The 21,726-nt window shown below is 45.0% G+C and overlaps 2 protein-coding genes across 2 annotated transcripts; both read right to left on the bottom strand.

Moving 5' to 3' along the window:
- Positions 1-35: 35 nt before the first annotated feature.
- ZNF513 (zinc finger protein 513) lies at positions 36-3,512 on the bottom strand. The gene is made up of 4 exons (XM_053924914.1): positions 3,252-3,512; positions 2,845-3,000; positions 1,293-1,880; positions 36-1,202 (listed from the first exon to the last, which is right to left on the bottom strand). Exons 1-4 carry the CDS (start codon positions 3,304-3,306, stop codon positions 376-378), a joined length of 1,626 nt encoding a protein of 541 aa, XP_053780889.1. The 5' UTR covers positions 3,307-3,512; the 3' UTR covers positions 36-375.
- Positions 3,513-4,085: 573 nt separating this feature from the next.
- PPM1G (protein phosphatase, Mg2+/Mn2+ dependent 1G) lies at positions 4,086-21,453 on the bottom strand. Its single transcript, XM_024552588.3, has 10 exons — positions 21,073-21,453; positions 9,227-9,296; positions 8,665-8,750; positions 8,198-8,330; positions 7,137-7,549; positions 6,466-6,597; positions 5,888-6,122; positions 5,398-5,527; positions 5,005-5,107; positions 4,086-4,702 (listed from the first exon to the last, which is right to left on the bottom strand). The coding sequence occupies exons 1-10, from the start codon at positions 21,190-21,192 to the stop codon at positions 4,496-4,498; spliced, it is 1,629 nt and encodes a 542-aa protein (XP_024408356.1). The 5' UTR covers positions 21,193-21,453; the 3' UTR covers positions 4,086-4,495.
- Between the last annotated feature and the right edge of the window lie 273 nt (positions 21,454-21,726).

The raw sequence follows: 21,726 nt of genomic DNA, 5'->3' as shown, positions 1-21,726 counted from the left end.
GCTTGCCACTGTCAATTCAGCGTAGGCATGGCTTTGTTAGTGTTTCCTTTATTATAAAGCGCTGAAATAAGTTAAATAAACAGGTGGGAGGCTGGGCAGTCCTCCAGCCAGTTTCTCCACAGCCCCTGGGAGCAGTGGAGGTAAATGCAGGGCCATTCTTGCTGAGCTCATGAAATGCATCAGACAAGGGAAGGCCCCCCGCCCCAGGTCCATATGGGCCCCCGGGTCATGGAGTTTGGGCTGGTCCATATAGTGCCTAGGTTAGTCTGTGTGGAGCCCCTGGCCAGCGGGGGAAGGTGACTTCTGGTCCATCTTTATAAAACATACAGGAAGGTCAGGGCTAATCCATGTGGCCCTGGGGGAGAAGAGCCTAGTTCAGGGTGAGTCTGTATGGACAGCCCGACTACTAGGGGTGCCCAGGGCCGTCGGACCCCGGGAGCTCAAAACAGAAGTGGGGCTGTGAGGTGGTGCCCAGCCCTCAGAGGCAGAGAGGCCAGGCCCTCCTGTGCCACCATGCCCATGCACTTTCTGGTGGCGTTTGTAGTTGTCCCAGTGGCCTGTGGTATAGGCGCAGGTGGCACAGCGGAAGGGCTTCTCGCCTGTGTGCCGCAGCATGTGGCGTTTGAGGTTCATGCTCTGGTTGCAGCTGTAGTTGCAAAGGCTACACCGGAAAGGTTTGTCCCCAGAGTGAATGCGACCATGACGCTTGAGGTTGGCCAGGTTGCCACAGGCATAGGGACAGAGGGGGCACTTGTAGGGCTTCTCTCCTGTGTGGACACGCTGGTGCCGTTTCAGGTTATCCAGGTGAGCTGAGGCATAGGGACAGCGGGCACAGCGAAAGGGCTTCTCACCACTGTGTGTCTTCATGTGCCGGGCCAGGTGGTTGGGATAATGAGTGGCAAACGGGCAGAGACTACAGGCAAATCCTTTGTCACTGGGTCCCTGTGGACCCCCACTAGCACCTCCTCCAGCATCTCCTTGCATGCAACGCCCACACATGGCAGCTCCCAGCCTACTACCCTCCCCCTCCTCCAGCTCTTGTCCACAGTTTCGGCAGGTCCAAGGGAACAGCAGCTCTGGCAGTGGTTCTGATCCAGTCCCACATAGGCTCTCCCCTTCACCCCGCAGCTGCCCACAGTCCGGCAGGAAACTGGCACCACCTGGCGGCACGTGGAGACTCAAATCTGGAAGCAGCAGAGCATCTGTGGGGACAATGAGACCTGGTGAATCCAACTACCCACCCCTAAGGCCACCTGCCTGTGGGCCAAGTTGTTTGGTCCCCAGCATCTTACCTTCAGGTCGCCGGGGCACTGTCCCCTCCTGCTCTGTGGGACTGGGAGGCCTGGCTGGACGAGGAGCACAGCAGCGGAAACCACAGGTCGGGCAGGGAGGAGTGGGGGGCCCTGCATGGGTGCGTTGATGCCGCCTCAGGTTGCCCAGGCTGCTGCAGGCAAAGGGGCAGTGGGGACAGCGGTAGGGCTTCTCGCCAGTATGGGTGCGGGTATGTCGTGTCAGGTTGACGAGCTGGGCTGAGGCGTAGGGGCAGCGGCCACAGCGGAACGGCTTCTCCCCGCTGTGTGTCTGCATGTGCCGCTTCAGGTGGCTCGAGTAGTGGGACACGAAGGCGCAGAGGCGGCATGAGTATAGTAGCCGTGGGGGCAGCGGGGCCCCCCCACCCGGCCCTCCTGACCCACAACACGGCCCCTCACCTGTCAGCCCCCCACACAGCTGGCAGGCTGGGCCTGGCCTTTCACCCCTGGCCTCCCCTGGACCCCTGGCTGGCTCCTCAACTTCACTCTCGGCACTTAGTGCCCGGCCACCCCCAGACTCGTCGTCGCTCAGCCCGTAGGGAAGCCCAGGCCTGGGTGCCAGAGAGTCTCCTGGTGAGGCAGACATGAAAAGAGACATCAGTGTTGGGCAGGACCAGACTCCAAAACGCCCTTTCTCACTTGCGTTCTTCCTATTTGCTTGGCCCTACTCTTCTCTTCCTTTCAATGTTCCCAAAAGTTAATTATCAACTGTCTACTGCTGAGCCTGGACTAACCTAGTAAAGACACAGCTGTGCCTAGTTCTACTGAAAGGAAAAAGAACAAGGGCTCACAGTGGACCACAGACTGAAATGAATCAATAATGTCGTTAACTGATTTTCAGGATTAGGAGAGTAAAAATACACCAGGGAAAGGCCTGAGACCTTTTTCTAAGGTCTATATTAGGAATGTCCCTTTTAGTATGGACCTAATTGTAAAATAAACTCAAAAGTGAGGCGAAATTTGGAGGGAAGTATAAACAAAGTAATGCATGTAATACCACTCCTAAGCCGAAAGGATGGATTGTTTTACATGGGTTCCTTCACTGACTAAAAAACATCCTTCGGCAAATTAGGATGGGGTAATGCTGAGGTCGCAGGCTAGAGGAATGTGGAAGGATACTTGAAGGTAGAGACTAAAACCTCAATACAAAAGGAGCTTATGCTGCAGGTGAAGGGGAGAGAGAGAATACTAGTTTGAATGAGAAGTTACTTCCCTGAACTTCTCAGAAGTAAATTCACGTAAGGAATGGCCTACGGAGTGGAACAAGGTTATAAAAAGGGCATTGACTTTTAGCCAGTGACTTGTCCACTGTCCTATTCATACCACCTTTGGACCAGAACTTCACCTCAACAAAGTGATGAAGCTGAGTGGACAGTTAAGCAGGTGAAGAAATCTAGCCCAAGTCTAACCTAAGCCAGCCCTAGCTTGTGGCAGGAAACGGAGCTGTGCTCACTGGCATCAAACCCTACCCCACCTCCTGAAGGGCTGGGGCTCCAGCGATCACCAATCCTTGACCCAAGCCCCCAAAACCCACCTTCAGAGTCTCTCTCGAAGCCCAGGAGCTGGTCGCTGTTGCCGTCACCTTCCTCCTCTTCCTCTTCCTCCTCAAACTCCAGATCCTGGCCTAGCAGCAAATCACTCTCCAATACTAGAGCCCCAGGTCCTTCATCGAGGGAGTCTTCTGTATCCACTGAAGAGGGGAGGACACTTGTAGATTTTCCTTCAGGATCCATACCCATTATTCGCACCCAGGGCCCCTGACCTCGCGGACCGTACTGCCCAGCCCTGTAGACCCTCCGGGGTTCCTTTAGTACCTCTCTGGGAAGCTAAGAGTCCAGAGCGTCTACCCCATTCCTCAGGAGACCCCCTCCACCCCGACCTGAACCCATTCCACTGACCCCAAGCCCGCTCCTCCCCCCATCGCGTCCCCTGACCCCTGACCTTTGACCCCCTCGCATTTCACCGGCTGTGGGTGGCTTTGCTTCCTTCGGGGCATCGTGACCGGCTCCAGCCCGACGCTCCTCTGGCCTGTGGCCGCCCGGCCCCGCCCCTCCCAGTTTGCTGCACCGCCCGCCCTTCCTCTCAGGGCCCGCGGGCCGCGCCCATACAGCGGCGCGGGCCCCGGGCAGCCCCCGGCCCTGGCCCCGGCGCCCAGCTCAGGCCGCTCCCGCCGCCGACGCCGCGTCCATTCATGGAGCCCCCTACCCCCCCTTACGGAGACCAGCTGGTACCTCCGTACTCGCTTCCGCTTCCGCTACCGCAGGGCCTCACGGGACGCGTAGTCCTCGGAGAGCAGAGGCAACAAGGCTTTCACAGAATGACCAGGAAGTGATTGTGACGTAAGGAAATAGGAGAGCCAATCAGAGACCAGATAGAAACCTGATAGAAACCGGCTGAAAAGGGCTTAAGTCCAGCCCGGCTTTCGTTTTAAAGGCCACCTGGCCCTTAAAGATCCCTTCACGGAGGAACGAAGAAATTACTCCTGGATCTAGGAGGTGGTGAGGACGAGCAGCGACGCCAGGCAGCCTGGCAGCAACTCACGGAGTTAAAACACCTGGGCCACCACCTCCCCAAGACACAGGCTTGCACGTGGAACGCGCGCGCGCGCGCACACACGCACACACACACACACACACACACACACACACACACACTCACTCACTCACTCACTCACTCACTCTACGTAGATGCCACTGATAGGGTCAAGTCTGAAGCCCAGGCAACCTGGTGGCCTAGACAGGACGGCAGTAAAGAAAAAGGACACCACGGGCGTGATTAGGTTTTGGCCTTTAGTCTGAAAAAGTGTTGATTGAAAGTGTACAACAGAGAGCGGGTGCAAGCGGCTGGGGCCATGGAGCCGCCAATAAAAAAGAATGTCCTTAAATAAAGTTCACAAGAGTAAAAACCAGAACCTCCAGTCCTTCCCTCCAACACAACAGAGCACAGGCACAGAACCGGTGATAAGCCCCAAGGAGCGAGGAGGAGGCTGGGGAGAACAGTGGAGGCTCCCGGGCTGCCGTGTGGAGGGAGAGCCCTCTTTGGAATGGGCTGAGTGAAGCCACCCAGTTCCCCCTGCACACCTCACAACCACTGCTAAGGCTAAAGGAAAAAGACAAAACTCAGTCTCAGGTCCAGAGGGCTCAAAAAACAGTCTAGGGGGACAGGGGTCTGGACAACCAAAACCGCTAGTCCCGCCTGGCTTTCTTCTTCTTGTCACTGTCGCCATTTTCTTCAGCCCCCTCAGTAGAAAGCACCTCCTCCAGTTTCCGCTTGCCACTCTCTGGCAGAAGCTCTGCTGTGTTTCGGGGCTTGAAGCAAATGATGATGCAGGTCATGTTGTCACACCCTGTACCGTCCCCAGAAGTGTCTGGTGCCAGGCACTGATCCAGCAGCTACAAAAGGGGTGGGGTAGCACAGCTTCAGGGTTTGAACACCTTCCTGGAAGCCTAAAGTCCCACTAGAAAGCTGGCCCTGCCAAACAAGGTGGCAGAAGAAAATGGGCAACAGGTATTATGAAATGGCCCATTTGCTAGTCCATGAAGTGTACAGGTAAATCAGGGAAAGGAGGGAAAGTGCAAATTTCTCATCAGGTTCTGGCATCTGTCACTAATGAATGATCCTCCCAGGCTCTGGTCTTAGAGAAAACCTTGGCTAAGCAGACCAGACACTCACTCTCCTCCACCCTGGGACTCACCTCTTCCACAATGGATGACAATAACCGAAGCTTTCCATTTTCATCACGTTGGCTAATCTTTGATTGAATAAAGTCTACAACTTCCTGGCTGCTCATCACATTCCTGGGATCAAAAATAATAAATCTTCTTTAGTCCCAATAAAGCAGAGTAGAGGAGTGTGGATAGAAGTGACAGCCCAAGCCAATGTTAACACAGAGCTTGTCCTCAGCCCTGCCTTAGGCGTGGGGGTCCTGATGCCCAGCTGTCTACCTAGGCTCTGCTCCTAGGGCAGCTTGAGAAAAGGCACTGAATGCAGCCATTCAAGGGACGGTAAAGCCAAAGCAGCTCAGAGCCCTACACAAAAAGTAGTGCTGCAGAAAAAGGGAATTTTAAGGCATTCTGCCAGTGCTCACCAGATGCCATCACAAGCAATGACCATGAATTCGTGGTCATCAGTGAGAGTCAGCACCTTGATGTCAGGAAGGGCTGAAATCATCTGTTCCTCAGGTGGCAAGTTCTTGTTTCTCTTGTAGAAGTGGTCTCCTGAAGTAAAGGAATAGCCTGTTAATGAGTGGTCTGGGCACTTCTCACAGACTTGTGTTTGAAGCCTTACCATTTCATTCTTCATTCCCACGCCTTTCCATAATCTAGTAGACAAGAGAACTGAGTTCTAGTTTTTCTAGTTTCAGTCCTGACTTTAGGTTGTTGAGCTAATTTGCCTTTTTCATCATCCAGAAATGATACCCGTATTACCTACCTCATGAAGACATTTAAGGATATAGGTGGTAGATACAAAAATATTTGGAAAGGTACAAGGGCTATGAAGATTAAAGGTTGCTACTACATAGTCTGAAACAGAGAACAAGACCCCAGAAGTCGTTCCCATGGTACGTAAGTCCTTACCGATGGCTCTGGAGAGGTTGAGGCCCCCGTTGACTCGCCCATCCATGGTGACCTTGCCACCAGCATTCTTGATGCGTGCTAGCTCCACTTCATCCTCCGGCTTGTGGTCATAGGACATGTCTAGAGCTTTGCCAGCCTCAGACACCACACAGCGAGAGTCTCCTGCATTGGCTACAATCAACTGCTTCCCTCGTATCAGAGCCACCACTGCTGTTGTCCCACTGTCAGAGCCAGGCTTAAGAGAAGAAAGGAAGCATCATGGGAACTTCTGGACACAAGCTTCTCATCAGTGCACCCCTGACCAGTCACCTATGCTCTCTCCTCTCACTAGGGCCACCAAGAGAGTTTTAACACACAGGAGGAACACGGATTTAATCTTTCCAGAGACTGTATCATGCCCCCTCCCTTTTCTTAGACAATTCTACCCAAAAATCTAGTTCCCCTTGAAGGATAAATCCCCCCATGACCATAATTCAGTACTAAGATAGCAAGGGGATCCACTCTCCAAAAATCAGAATCAGGGTATTCACACCTGCCTCTTGGTTTTTTCAAATTTACTGCTCCCCTTCCCCACACACCTCCTCTTTGCCTTCCATCCCAGGGACCATCATCTCCTCCTCTTCTTCCTCGTCCTCTTCAGCCTCCTCAGTGTCATCCTCATCTTCCTCTGCTTCTTCGCTGCTGTAGCCATCCTCTTCCTCACTGCATTCCTGCCGGAGGGATGTTCCCAGGCCACTGAGACTGGGATGACCTCCTGCCCCACTCCCCCAACTCCTACTCAAAACAAAGAGGCCTTGCTGAACAAGTCCTCAAAACACTAAAAGATGCAATTATATGATCACGGTGAGAAATTTGGGGGAAAGGATGGGTATTAATTGATATCCTAAACTGGGCTCAGCAGTCCCTAGCAGAAAGCCCTGGGGAAGGCCAGGGCTGTCAGCCAAAAGCACTTTCTAGGCAACATAACCAGAAAATAAGTTGCCCAGAAAAGGAAATACCCAAATACCCAAAGTAACGACTACCATCTTCCTGTTCTCTCTCTAGGAGACAGACTCTGAGAGGCCAGAACTAGATCTATTTAACAACAAAGGAAGAGGTGAGAGGGCTAATGGTGCCTGTGTTGGTGGAGATAATGAATTCAAGAAAAGTTTAGAATACAGTGGGTCTTGGGGGATGATGTCAAAAAGCTATGGGTGGTAGCAGGCCCTCTCTGCAACTTTAGTATCTATGTGCCCCTGCAGGCCCTTACCTCGCTGTCTTCCTCTTCCTCCTCCACCTCATCTGACTCATCCTCACTGTCCTCAAAGAACTTGGACTTAGCAACTCGAGGCAGCTTGTCGGAGGCTGAAGAACAGGAAGGCCCAGCCTCGCCAGTGGGAGTACCAGGCTCACCACCTTGGCCTGCCTCTGTACGTTCCGAGTTGGAGGAAAGGCCTGTGTGGGCCTTGGCTGTGGGGCCATTTTCCTCTGAAGAAGATTCCCTAGATGGGTCCTCAGATCCTGCCTCCCCATTGAGGCCCTGGGACCCTGGTTCCTCGCCTGTCCCAGCTCCAGATTTGCTGTGGGGAGCACCCTTGTGACAGTTCTGCCCGTAGCGTGTCAGCAGCTCTTCAATAGTCATGGTAGCCTCTTCATGCAGCAGTGCCGCCTCCTCATTGTCCACTGCAGGTAAGAGGCTAAATCAGCGCCCCCATGCCAGACTCCTCAGAGGATTAGTCCCTCTCACTACATCCACTGCCCTTGTAGCCTGAGTTCCAACTTCCCCACCACTTCCTACCCCTAAGGGTCCTCTCACTTATCAAGTGTCAGGAAAACCCCTCTGCTTCTGTCCTTTGGCCTCTGTCTTTCACCCCCTTCTTAGTCAAAGGAACAGTAGTTACTATATTTTCCTTATCGCCTCTCATTTTTTATTGCAAATTTGGAAACCCTATTCTGGCTGAGGACCCAGGAAGCCCACAGTGCCAGTCTAGGCGTGCAGCCCAGGCTTAATGACTGGCTGCAGGGCTTAATGACAGCTCCAGTCTTGAAAAAAAGTCACATAAACATTAATAGGAACCAGAAAGACCCCAACACAATGACAAAAGATAATGCATATAAAAATGCTTACAACAATAACACTAGGCACTCAACAGAGATTAATTCTCTTTCTCCTTTTCATAATCACACATAATGCAGGAGAACATAGAGTTCTTTAATGTGAGGACTCTCCAGGTCCCCGTTACCCTTAGAACTGATGCATAAATAATATATACTAAAGAATGGTATTTTTAAAAAGTCAATTTCCTTTCAAACAAGAGATGCCACACTCACCATCATCTTCATCAGCTACTTTTTCTTTTTCATCCTCATCCTCAGTGGGTCGCCCTGCCATCTGTGCCAGCTCCTTAATGACTTCCTCAGTGGTCAGTTTGGCATCAATAGCCAAGAAGGCATCTTCCAAAGCCTGGATATAAGCAAAAGAGTATGATGCCAGTGTAGGAAAAAGTACAGCAGGCATAAAATACATTGCCCATATAGAATCCTGGTCACAAGGATGAGGTGCAAGTTAGAGTATGATTGATTCCCCACAATCGGAGACACGTATATATAAATAAAACATAGTTCAGAGACCTGGGAATCATTAAGGCAGCTCTCAGAGGCCCAAGGGGGAATAAGCTTATTTTAGGCACAGGGTTCTTTAAGAAGCAGCTAGGTATCAATGAGAAAGGAAAAGCCAAGAAGTAGAAAACAAGTGAAAGCCTGCAGAAGTGAAGAGTGAACATTGTGGGAAGACAGACCTTCTGTAGCTTGCCTTCTTTGTAGGCCTTCTGATCTTTGATGATATCAGGAAGATATTTGGCACAATACAAGGCAACTTCCTCCCCTGGAAGAAATGTAAGGTCACCCAGAGCACTGAAAGTAATGTATTTTCTATATGCCATACTGGAGTAAACCCCAAGGGTTGAAGAGATGAATGTATTAGCACAACCAAAACCTATGTAAAAAATAATGTTTGAGAAGTTCTGACTCAGAAAATGGACTTCACCGTCACCTCTCTCGGGGCTATAGTAATATATTCCTTGTGTTGTTTTTTTTACTTGCATACTTAGTTTTCAGTGAAAACAATGCTAATGTAGGAAGAGGCTTTCTTGGATTACAACAAGGCCTAGTGAGATTATGAATCAATACGATATCCTATTGGGAAAGAAGAATAGTAGAATAGAGAAAAAGAGCACCAGGCAGGAAATGGTATCTGAGGACCAGAACCTTGGAAAGTAAAAGAACAAAGGACCTGTTCTTGCTCTATTAAGTCTGGAATTAGTGTGTTAGAATGTTATCAATATGATTTGTTAAAGTTACCTCCATGTCCATCGTAGACGGAAAACATGGCTGTCTCATTGTCCAGCTCAGGAATACAATTGTGAGCATCCTAGGAAAAAGAAAAGCATAATTAGCATTTCTCAAGGTCAAAGGATATTCTTCTTTGTGTACCTGAAGTCATGAGGATCGTGTTCACACCTCAATCTCACTAACCCTTCCCTAGCTGACCTACAGGGCCTACAAATAAGATGGGACAATAAACTAAGAAAAGTACAGGGGAGGGAGAAAGGACGAAGAGTAAGGGAGGGAGGGGAGGAACAAAAGGAAGGAGGAAGGAAAGAAGAAAGAGAGATGAATCAGGTCACTACCTCTGCAGTCTAGCAGCCTCAGCCTAGGAGATCTCAGTCCAGATGGCAGAATGTTTGACTGCTGCAACTCCAGACCTGACCTCTTTGGATACAAATCCAAACTACATGTGGCAACTACGGGAAGAACCAGAATAAAGGATCTTTAAAGTCATTTCCAGACCCATTCCATGAATCAGTGAACTTCAAGGAAGAAAATGCTAGGGAAGATAGTACAATGAGACCGGCGGACATTACCAACCTAAAAAGTTTCTAGAATCCTAAAACAGCCTGAGTGAAAGCACTAGAAATGTGTAGAACTACATACATTTACACTCTGTCCTGCCCGCCCAAAATACCACCTGAACACCTTCTTCAAAGTTTTAACTCATTCACGAAGTTACCCTCAGGGTAAGCAGAAGATATATTTACAAAAGAGTATCTTCCCAACAAGTAATGTTATTAAACTATGCTGTGTTTAGCACTCGTTACCTGGAATTTACAATGCCCCATTAATCATCCTTCCCATCTCCTACCCCCAGCCAGAATTGAGATATCATTCAACGATGACCTCATAGAATACGAAAAGAAGTTTATAATGGTCTTGCCACACCAACATTTCAGTTGGAAGGCTGGGCTTAATCAAATTCTTCTAATAACAAAAGTCTGCCACCCAAACTAATATTCCAGGTTAAGCCACAGGTGGACCCAGACGGTCAGACCTGGGTAAAAGTGTGCCACGGCTTACCCTGCCCATCTTGGAAAAACAACCCAACTTTCCCCTCAGGCACATTCCACAAACAAAAAGGTTTTAGTCAACTATTTATTTGCTTTTATTGACTATCCTTGTGTAAGTAACAGTTCTCCTTCCTCTTTTAAGCATTAACACTTTAAAATGTCTAATTGTATTAATAGTTAGGAAATCTGGGTGCCGTGCTTCTTCTGTTATCCCTGAAATAAGATTATGCCTTCACTATAAAAGTCTAGAAAATAAAAGTTATTTTAAGGTAAGGAAGGAGAGCATCAAAAAATACCTAGTTCCGTATGTCACTCTGATTGTCTCCAGAAGAAAAGTGCTCCGAATCTGATGGGCTGCCGTGGATGGCCTTTGATGGCTTATCTGTGGTCATTGCTAACTGCCTCTTACATCCCCAGGGTCTGGAGAGTGCCACAGACCAAAGGTCACCTTCTCCCTCTTCCAACCACACTACCACCAGCCATGAGGGTCTCCTGTCCTCTAAGCCAGGGCTTATCTTATCGCGCCACCTTCTCCTCTCACCACCATTCTCAGCCTAGTTGCCTACTTTTATGATTGTCTATTTCTCCAGCATCCTCTACCAGTGGTCCTCAGACTTTAATGTGCTTAAGAATTCATTTGTTCATTCATTCATCAAATATTTGAGTATCCATTATGTACGAAGATGAGTTCTAAGTGCTTAGGGTAAATACGTGAATAAAATAAACCCCCACACACTTCATAAAAAAAACTTACGTTCTAGTAAGGGATATACAAACTAAACACAATAAATGGGTAAATCATACTGAATGATGGTACAATTCATATAGGAAGATGGTAGTGATATGGAATAAATAAAAAGGAGGACTAGATTGAATTACAGAAAAGCAGTGGGAGAACTGAATCAGCACAGGCCACAGTGTAGTACAGGCATACTAAACCCATTAGAAACTATACCTCAGGCCCTGGCCACCATATCTCAGTTGGCTGGAGCGTGGTCCCATAACCAAAAGGTTGTGGGTTCAATTCCCAGTCCTGGCACATGTGGGAGGCAACCGAGTGATGCTTCTCTCTCTCATTGATGTTTCTCTCTCCCTTCCTCTCTCTACAAGCAATGAAAAAATGTCCTCGGGTGAGGATAAAAAAAATTTTTTTTAAAAGAAAAGAAAGAAAACTACCTTGGCAATCACTACCTAAATCATGCTGTACCTAATTAGCTTCAACAAAAATGGTATGTCATGTTAATGTTGATTTTAATTGTTGTTTTTGTAGTGTGGTTTGTTGGCATGAAATTTATATGCAGTTTTGTATTTGTACACATTCCAGTACCATTTAATTAAAATTATTTTAGCCTTGGCTGGTGTGGCTCAGTGGATTATGTGCTGGCCTGCAAACCCAAAGGTCACCAGTTCGATTCCCAGTCCGGGCACAAGCCTGGGTTGTGGGCCAGGTCCCCAGTTGGGGGCATGCAACAGGCAACAAATCAATGTATTTCTCAAACATCAATGGTTCTCTTCCTCTCTTTCTCCCTCTCTTCCCCTCTCTCTAAAAACAAATAAATAAAATGAAAAAAAATCATTTTAGTAAATACTGGAGTTCCACAGTATTGCTTTCCTTAAAAAAAAAAAAATCCATGGAAGATCTCCAAGGTATTTTGTTAAATAAAGCAAACTGCACAGTGATATATTTAGTAAGCTGCTTTCTAAGAAGAGGAAGCACAGGAATGTATCTTTCCACATTGTAATACTATAAGGATACACAGAAAATGAATTAAAAGCAGTTAACTATGGGAGGGCACAAGAGTGCAGAGGGATGGAAGTGAGACTGAACCACAGGAATGTTTAGCTTTTTCAAAAGTAAATTAAGTATTTTTTAAATATATTACTCAAATTTGAGAAACTGGTCCTACCAAATCCACTTTTTGGGAGGGGAGGGAGGAGCAGGCTTCCTGCCCACTCCTTCCCAGTGGAACAAGAGAATCAACTGGTCTTTCTCTGCCTTGCAATGCCACTCCAGATCACAGCTGTACCATCTCTTTTGAACCCACACCTCTACTTAAAACATCTTTAGACCTCATCTGTTCCTCAAAAGAGCACATGTTCTTGAAGCAGAAGATCTAGCCTCACTGAACATATGAAAAAATATTTAACTTCAATAGTAATCAAAGGGATGATATTAAAAGCAAGAAAATACCCTTTTCTGCAATTAGGATGAAGAAGATTAAAAATACAGAGTGGTGGTAAGAGTAAAGTAAAAACACATTCTCATATCCTTATCAACAGGAATATAAATGAGTATAGCTTTCCTAGAAGGCAATTTGGTAACATGTGTCAAAATTCTAAATGCATGCCCTTTAATCTAATGATCTGACTTCTAAAAAGTTTATTTTTCAAAAGCAGTAAGACAAGGGTATAAAGATATATATAAGAATATGCATTACAGCATTATTTATAGTAAAACAATCATAACTATCTAAATTTCCATGAATAGATTATGTTACAAATGGTACATCCTTCCAATGGAAGATGGGCAGCTGCTAGAAATGGTGAATTCAAGTGAATGTGGAAATGAGTTCATAACAGAGTCTGGCGCAAATAATGCCCCCTTTTATTACAAAATCATAAGCATATAATTCTGTAATATAACAATATCACACTCAAGCACACCATATGACATTTCAGGTGAAATGTTCAAATTAAAACTATAAATTATTACACCCACATTATTACCCTACCAACCACACTCAAGCAGGCGTTACTTCTGCTGGACCCTGTATATCAAGTAATAAAAAGCAAAGAAAAGTACCTGAATGTATATGCTACAAGTCCAGAAGATCATGTATGAAAACTTAGTGGAAAGTAAACTTTGGGTAGTAATTATTTTTTTACATTTTTACAATCAATCAATGGTATTATTCCATTCTGAATAATAATGACAACACTAAAACCCATGAATTGGTCTTGAGTAGCCATGCTACCACATACTGCATGATCTCTGGCCAGCCATCTCTTGCCTTAATTTCATCATCTATAAAATGGAATAGGAAAATCTACCTCACCCATATCATCACAGGACTATTGTGACGATGATGCAAAACATGTCAAAATCCTTGTAAACTGGAATTTAACATATAAATATGTATATTCTGCTCTGACATGTAGCACCTGGCTCACATTTTTCTTCTCTATGCTTATTCTAAAAGAGGAACGCCCTCCATAAAGATTCATCTTACGCCTTGAGGTCTCATTTCCTAGAACTACTCCACATTCCCTTCTCCTCCACTTCTTAGTGAGGTGTTTTAAATCCATATTATCACTTGGAACTGTTCTACCTTCTCTAAGCACTTCAAATTCCCCCTTTACATCGTTGATCACAGCCTCCTACCTTTGGCCTTGCCTTTCTTTCTGTCCGTCCCTTTCTGAACCAGACCCAAGTATTTCAACACTGTCTCTTAGCAAGCTAGAAGACCTCATCCAACCTTGTATAACCTGACCAACTGCTTTCTTTACCTGAGTCAGAGCCACTAAGTCTTGTAGTCATAAGATGCCATGAAATCGTGTTAATTGTGGTCACTACTACATGTATCATTTTTTCTGTATTCTCCATTGACTCAAATATATTAACCACATCTTCCCTATTCTACCTCAAAACTTCTCCTTCACTTTGCCTGAAAAGCAGCATTTCTCCTCTTTCTAGTTTAACATTTCTGCTTAAACTCCTAATCTTCAAACCCTTCACTTCCAAGATCTTACTTCACAAAGCAAAAACCTTAATAGCAATCCAAAGAGCTATTTTGCAGGCTTCATTCATTCCAGCCATTGTATATAATCAAATAGTACAAACCACATCAGCTTTTTTGAAAGTTCTCTTGGGTTCTGTGAAGAACTTTAGTTTTATACTTCGAACGCCTATTACTATGGGATGTCCCTTCTCCACCTCAAACTTAACATATGTAAACAGGAACTCAGCAGTCTCAAAAATATTAGAGCTTCCCCTACAGGTCTTATTCCTGTCAAAGAAATCTTAACTCTCCCAGGCAACACCTAATACAGGTCCTCCTTCATTTCCTGGCTGTCTTCCACCTTCCATCACTAAGTTCTGCTGAGTTTTCCTTAGCAACTCTGTTCCTGAATTACTTTACTCAGTAGTTTAACTCCTCTCCTGTTCTACCCTCTGCCCCTTGTAATCCAACTGCACACATACAACTGTCAAATTAATCTTCCTAATATGACATTTTATTGCTGGAACCTTCAGTGGATTCTACTGCATATAAGACTGATTCCTTACAACCCACTGAAAAGTTAAGGCACGCAACACCACTCCTACCCATTTCTATAACCTAATCTCGTACCTCTCATAACTATTTCTCAAAAGAACTCGACACTAACCACCCCAGCCCCGTATAGTAAGCATGTCTGGCTCAGAACCTCTCCTCCTATCCCTTCTTCTAATACTTTTTCTTCTCCCATTTTCCTCCACCTCATCTCTCCTTAGAGTCCAGTTAGTCTCACGGCCTCCAAGAGATCCTTCACAATCATACCACAGTAAAGCGCAAGCTCAGATGGCTTCACTGGTGAATTCTACCAAGTATCTAAAGAATTGATACCACCTCTTCATAAAGTCTTTCAAAATACAGAAAAGGAGGCAATACTTCCCAATTAATTCTATGAGGCCAGTATTATGCTGATACCCAAACCAGGCAGATACCATAACAAAACTAGACTTAATAATGTTAAAGTAGTAATACTCCTCAATTGATCTACAGATTAGCACAAACAACCCCTATCAAAACCCCAGGTGCCTTTTGTACAGAAATTAACAAGCTGATCCTAAAATTTACGTGGAAATGCAAGGGACCCAGAAAAGAAGAAACAAGTAAAAGAACAAAGTTGGAAGATACACATATGTATACTTCCTCATTTGAAAACTTACCACAAAACTATAGCAACCAAGACAATGTGGTACTGGCATACCAACAAGCATACAGATCAATGGAATGGCATAATAAACCCTCATATTTATGGTCAACTGACCTTCAACAGTGATGTCAAGATAATTTCTATAAGGGGAAAGAGGCTTTTTAACAAATGTTGTTGAGATAACTAGATATCCACATGCCAAAGTATGAAGCTGGATCCCTTCCTTACACCATACACAAAAAAACAACTCAAAATGGATCACAGACCTAAATGTAAAAACTAAAACTATAAAATTCTTGATAAACTGGACTTCAACAAGAAAGCAGAAAGGCAGAGTGGGAGGAAATACTTGCAAATCCTACCTGATAAGGGACTTGTACCCAGAATATAGAAAGGACTCAATCTCAGTAAAAAGAAAAAAAGACAATCCAATTAAAAATGGACAAAGGATCTGAACAGACACTGCTCCAAAGATACATAAATAGCCAATAAGTACAATAAGAGGTGCTCAAACGTTATTAGCCATCAGAGAAATACAATCAAAACCACAATGACATACCATTTCACATGCGCTGTAATAAAAGACAGATAGTAACTAGTGCAAGGAGGATGTGGAGAAACTGGCACTTTTGGTACAATCACTTTGGAAAATAGTTAGGCAGTTCCTCAAAATGTTAAACATGGAATTATTACATGAACCAGCAATTCCACTCCTAGGTATATACTATATACTCAAGAGAAATAAAAACTTATTGAGACACAAAACTTGTACATTAATGTTCATAGCATCATGTCAACTGATGGATAAACAAAATGACCACAGAATGGCATACTGTATTATTATTCAGCCATTAAAAGGTATTTAGTACTGACTGATTAATGATACATGGATAACCCTTAATAATATCATGTTTAGTAAAAAACAGACATAGAAAGTGAAAGATGTTTAGCAGCACCCCTGTACTCTATCCCCTGGAAGCCAACAGCAGGAGATAGCCAATACACTCAAAATATCCAAATCAATAAAGTTACTGGTGAAAATTTTAAAAAAAGAAAGAAAATAATCCAATTTTTAATAGGTTATCTTATTCCTCAATGTTCACAGAGATGCATCTTGCAACATTCCAGTATTTTAAGACTTCTGTGATGCCCTAGTTGAGAAGCAGCGCTGAAGTCAACAGGACCTAAAATGGAATTTTAGGCTTCAATATTTTCTGGTTAAAAATGTTTAGAAAATATTCAAACACATTCTCTCATCTGTAAATAAAATTTCCTTACATCATGAGATTGAGTTCAAGACAAATATGATGGTACATGAAAAAGAACTAGTCTTGTTTTGTTCATTCTTACCAGAAATAAAGAGTATGATTAATTCATTTTTTTAAGTGACATATAATTCCACTTATATGAAATGTTCAGAATAGGCAAATCCACAGACATAATGTAAATTAGTGCTTGCCAGATTAGAGGAGGGAGGATAAGGAGGAACTTCGTAATGGTTATAAAGTTTCTTTCAGGGGTTATGAAAATGTTCAAAAATTGACAGTGATGATGGTTACAGAACTCTGAATAAATTAACCATTGAGACGTACACTTTAAATGTATATAGTATGTAGCTCTGGCTGGTGTGGCTCAATGGATTGAGTGCCAGCCTGCGAACCAGAGGGTTGCTGGTTCGCTTCCCAGTCAGGGCACATGCCTGTGCTGCAGGGTCAGGTCCCCACTAGGGGGTGTATGAGGCAACCACACATTGATGTTTCTCTCCCTCTCTTCCCCTCTCTCTAAAAATAAATAAATAAAATCTTTTTAAAAATGTACACAGTATGTGAATTATAGCTCAAGGTTATTTAAAAAGTGACCTGTATATACATTTTCAAATGCTATGTATCATTAAAAGTTGATACACTTCATCTTGACCCAGATGAAATTCAGTTCTAAAGATTTGTGCTTCCCAGAAAGCATAATTTGAATAGCAGCTTAAAATGAGATGAGTTACTGATCAAATCTGTTAAATTTCTACACTCAAATCAAGTTCTTACCTCTCAAAGTATAATTCCAAGATGATAACTCCAAAGAGGATCAGGGGTAGAGAAGTAGTAGTAACAACTGCTAGGAGATTGGGCAATACAAATAATTTATGTAAACTATTCTTGCCATCTTCAGGAATAAGTTCTGATTGTACCCCAAGCCGGTCACTTGAGAAGTTATAAAGGAACAGGATAGTAGAAAACAATTTCTCCATATTTATGGAAGGAACTTTGACATCATTTCATACTATCTTTCAACTGTGAAGAAGAGGTACTGCATGCTAATGAAATGAAAAGCGTGCCCTTTAATAAAAGTTGCTTACCTGTATCCTAGACAAAGGAATTCTAACCTGGTTCAGAAAGTAAAAAGTGCTTTAAGCTAGAAATGAGACACTAATCTCAGGATCAGACATAAATGCCCTTAGGCTTCAGATGCCCTCTCTCAAGTGGAACCCCACAGCAAGCTTAAGGTAGCTTATTTTATATTTTTGCCCATTAATATAATTAAACTGTCATACAGATATCTAAAGAATTTTCAACATTATTTACATTCAATTCTAGATGACCCTCTCTGACTGTTAATAACCAGCAGTGAACAAACAGCCTACTCAAAGTTATACTCTAGGTATTGATACAGCCTTTAAAAAAGAGAAAATATAATTAGTAGAAATATTTTTTTTTAAATCCTAACTGTCCACAGAAAGCAATTTTGTCACTTTCAGAGAACCTCACAACCAAAAACTACAAGTACCTTTGTCCCTTGAAGACTGTATTTCAGGTTGGACTTCTCATTAGTCACCAAAAACTCAGAGCCTTTCCACACACATTTCTCAAGGAACCACTGCACAGCCTACCTCTTAACCCCCAGAATACATAATACCTCAACCAACTTGAGGGTCCCTCCAAACCATGGAGTAGGAAGAAAGGAAGGTAACACCAACTGTGGTATTTTGATTACTCCTCAAAACACCCTGATGAAGAAGGGCTAAAGACAGGCAGAAAGTGTAAAATGCCAGCTATTAACAATTGCCATCTTTGCCTCAAGAGAAGGGGTAAAACAGTACTCTCTTCGGCTGAATCTATGAGTTAGGATTTTAGCAACCTCTGTAATGTGTATTGGTATGATAAACTAACCTCAACTGAATCATTAGGACCAAGCAAATACAGTCAATAGACTTAATTGGTGGAATCAGAGGTACACTTTGTGAAAAGTTAAGATTAACTCAAGAGGCCAGAAGTCATACTTATTTCCTTGCCATACCAAAGAAAACTGTGTTGTACTTTAGGAAGAAACAAAAAACAAAACCAAAAGGGAAGGTACCAAGGAAGGAGAAAAGGATCCCAAACAGGACCTCGAGAGAGGATCTTATTAGGTATATTTAACTATTCAAAAAAGTTAAGTTCAGAAACAGCAAAATGGGGAGGATTTTAAAACCTAAGTGGTTCTCTCTCAAAAGGAAGATTAGGATCTAAGGAATAGTCTAACAAAATAGCTACAAACCAAACAGCCCCTGATGGAAGAAAGGTCATTTTCTAATTACCAGAGGATAAACCAAAAATAAAGGGAAATGCCCTGCAAAGAAGCAAAAAGCACAGAATCACTGGGCAAATGACTTGGAAAGCTGAATATCCAATTCATAAAGAAAACAAGAAAGAAGAGTACTAAACAAATGGAAAAACCATAGCAGAGAGGAAAATGGAAAATATGGAATGAGAAACCTAAAGGAAAAGCCTTCCTACTGTGAGGCATCTCTATGGCCTCCCAACTGTAATGTGAGATTTGAGATCAGTCACCTCGAATATTACATTAACAGAGAATGCCATAGAAATGCAACTGCCAAACTCCCAAATAAGCCCAACCCTAGCCTTACATAAATGTTTTCCTTTTGAAATTATATCCAGTTATTTCTAACAGTCAGATAATTACATGTACCAAGCACTCAGTAAGCTCAATACCATGCACCTCAGTAAAATATGAACATTGCACTTCAGGTTGACACAGATGATAAATGTCTAGTAAGTGTCTTGACTATTTCATCCTGGGCCTCAGCTTCTGAGCTGTAAAATGTGGGAGCTAAACACTGGGTTAGCCAAAAGGTCTGTTTAGTTTTTTCCCTAAAATAAAAGACACATTTTTCATTTTCACCAATAACTTCATTGTTTTGGATTTTTTAGTATGTTGGCTATCTCCCGTTGCCAACATACACTGAATGTTCTCAATGTCTTAATTTGATCGCTATCAACTTCAACTGGTCTACCTGACTATGGAGCATCATCCAGCGAGAAACCTGCAGGACGAAACTTCACAAAGCACTTTGGACACCTTGGATCAGTCACAACACCTTCTCTATACACTGCACAAATCTTTTTCTACATCTCAATTGTGTTTTTACCTTTCTTGAAATAATAAAGCATAATATGCCCAAAATGCTGCATATTTTTTCCATCTTCAATACTAAAATGGCTATGCAAAAATTCACCAATTTTGATAAGTTTTTTAAAAAATGCACACTGATATGACAGCTGTCACAATACAATCTAACAAAATTGTTTCCAATGAAGTTAAAGACTACTAGAGCCATCTTACAGAAAAAACCAAATGAACTTTTTGGCCAACCCTATAGATAAGATGAACTATAGGATTCCCTCCATTCTTGACATTTATACCTAAAGATAGAACCTTTTAAAGTCTGCTGCGGGTATAACAATTGAGTCTGAGAACAAACCTTTTAAGTTTATACTGTCATTCCAGAGCTAACCACAGGGAGGAGCGAGGGATTTGAAGAAATTCCCAAGGGAGGCAGAATTTGGCTGTTACCTGAAGCCCACCTAGTAAGAGGATAAACCTGCAATCCCAGACATAATTAAAGCATTTCCCGAGCCCCTCTGCCTAGATCTCACAATAATCGTCACAACGACACATTTTACACAGGTCTTTCTCCCTTCCCTTCCTACCATAGTTTTCCCTGTTCTCCTTTGTCGTTTCAAGTCCATTTTACCCAACAGTACTCCTTTACACCCAGACTTCCCCCAGCTTTATTCAGAGGTAAGTTTTCTAGAAAAGAAAATCCATTCTTTGAAGGTTAAGACAAAAAAAAAATATGAAATGACTGTAAATCACGGAGACTGTAAGCACAGGCAAATGACAATTAAATTTTTGAAAAATCCCAATTGAGAAAAAACATCAAGCATAATTTTAAAAAAGGAGTAACACTGATGGACATAATTCAAGTTTCCCAAAGGCCGTAAAAGGCCCAGAGGAGGATACACAGTGACAATTCTTGGAGGTCACGTCGAGCCTCTGAAATTAACATGCGGTGCGCAGGGCAACTAGGTGTTAAGAACTTGAAACCGACTACTGTTTGCCGGGGCTTCCGTTCACTGTCAAACTCCTCGCCCAAAGAGGCCTCTCACATATTTAAAATATATTTATAAATATCTCAAGTACAGTCACTCACATATACTAGCCTCTTCCTCGCGAAAGTAAAGGCACAAATAGTCCCTCTTTTCATCTTTACTCCCACACTAAACCTCACACCGTTTATGAGCCTGGAGAGCTGTGTTGGCACGAGAGGATGGCGCGAAGGCACGGGGAGAGGGCGGTCAGTTGGCGGAAGGTGCCTCTCTCCACATGGCAAAGACCTCATCACCAAGCTGGCCACCGGCACAGGGTCCCCAAGCACCGGCAGCTCCCCTCCCGGCCCCGGGCCCGCTCTCGGTGCCGCCCCCAATCTGCCCGCTCCGGACTCAGGCTCTCGATTCGGACCCTTCCCCGGGGACGACCCCATCCCCCTGCTCCCTTTTTCTCCATCGGGTTCCCGCCCTCCAGCGACCAGTCTACGAATCCCTCCCGCGTCACCTCCATGGAGACACGCCAGCCTTGCATGGCGGAGAAGCCGTAGGGTAGCGGCAGGCGTGGTGCGCCGACCCCGTCCCCGGAGCATTTCACCGTGTTGGGCTGGGAAAGGTAGGCACCCATGGCGGCGGCTAGCCGGCGGCCTCAGGGGCAGGCGAGTGGAGCGCGACCCGAGCCGGCGCCGTAGCCGGGAGCCCCGGGGGCGCGCGTGGCAGTAGCGGGCCAGGCGGCGCGGCGACGCAAGGTGCCGGTGAAAGGCGCGAGGCCGGCCAGGAGGCGGTAACGGGGCTGCCGTGGAGAGGGAGCGGAAGCGGAAACGGCGCCTCTCCAGACCCCGCCCGGCCGGCGCGGCGCGGCGCGGCCGGGCGCCGCTGGCAGTCATTTCCTTAGCAACTCGCTCCACCCGCGGGGACAACGGCCCGCCCAACGGCCGCTCCCGCGAGACTGGCGCGGCCACGCCCACCAACGGCCGCCCGCTGCCTTTCGCGACCCCACGAGCGGCTGGTCGCCAGTGTGTGTACCCCGTCCTCTCTCGTGTTTGTCCGAAGCTATTTTTTGTGGGACCCGTGTCCTCCAGTCTGTCCTCCAGTGTGTCAGCCCCCTCTCTTCCCACCGCGCCCTCAGGCTCCTCAAACCCCGCCGTAGTCGGTTCGGTTC

The sequence above is a fragment of the Desmodus rotundus genome, chromosome 5 (genome assembly GCF_022682495.2).
Source record: "Desmodus rotundus isolate HL8 chromosome 5, HLdesRot8A.1, whole genome shotgun sequence".
Classification (NCBI taxonomy): domain Eukaryota; kingdom Metazoa; phylum Chordata; class Mammalia; order Chiroptera; family Phyllostomidae; genus Desmodus; species Desmodus rotundus.
Note: the sequence above shows the minus strand (reverse complement) of the source record. Positions and strands in the feature narration are given on the sequence as shown.

Excerpts from the sequence above, each read along its gene's own strand:
- ZNF513 (XM_053924914.1), bottom strand. The coding sequence starts at position 3,306 with ATGCCCCGAAGGAAGCAAAGCCACCCACAGCCGGTGAAATGCGAGGGG. Across the intron at positions 3,001-3,251 it reads GAAATGCGAGGGGGTCAAAG|TGGATACAGAAGACTCCCTC; the intron begins GTCAGGGGTCAG and ends TCCCCTCTTCAG. Across the intron at positions 1,203-1,292 it reads AGTGCCCCGGCGACCTGAAG|ATGCTCTGCTGCTTCCAGAT; the intron begins GTAAGATGCTGG and ends TTGTCCCCACAG.
- PPM1G (XM_024552588.3), bottom strand. The coding sequence starts at position 21,192 with ATGGGTGCCTACCTTTCCCAGCCCAACACGGTGAAATGCTCCGGGGAC. Across the intron at positions 7,550-8,197 it reads AGTAGCTGATGAAGATGATG|TGGACAATGAGGAGGCGGCA; the intron begins GTGAGTGTGGCA and ends TCTTACCTGCAG. Across the intron at positions 4,703-5,004 it reads TGTCATCCATTGTGGAAGAG|CTGCTGGATCAGTGCCTGGC; the intron begins GTGAGTCCCAGG and ends CCCCTTTTGTAG.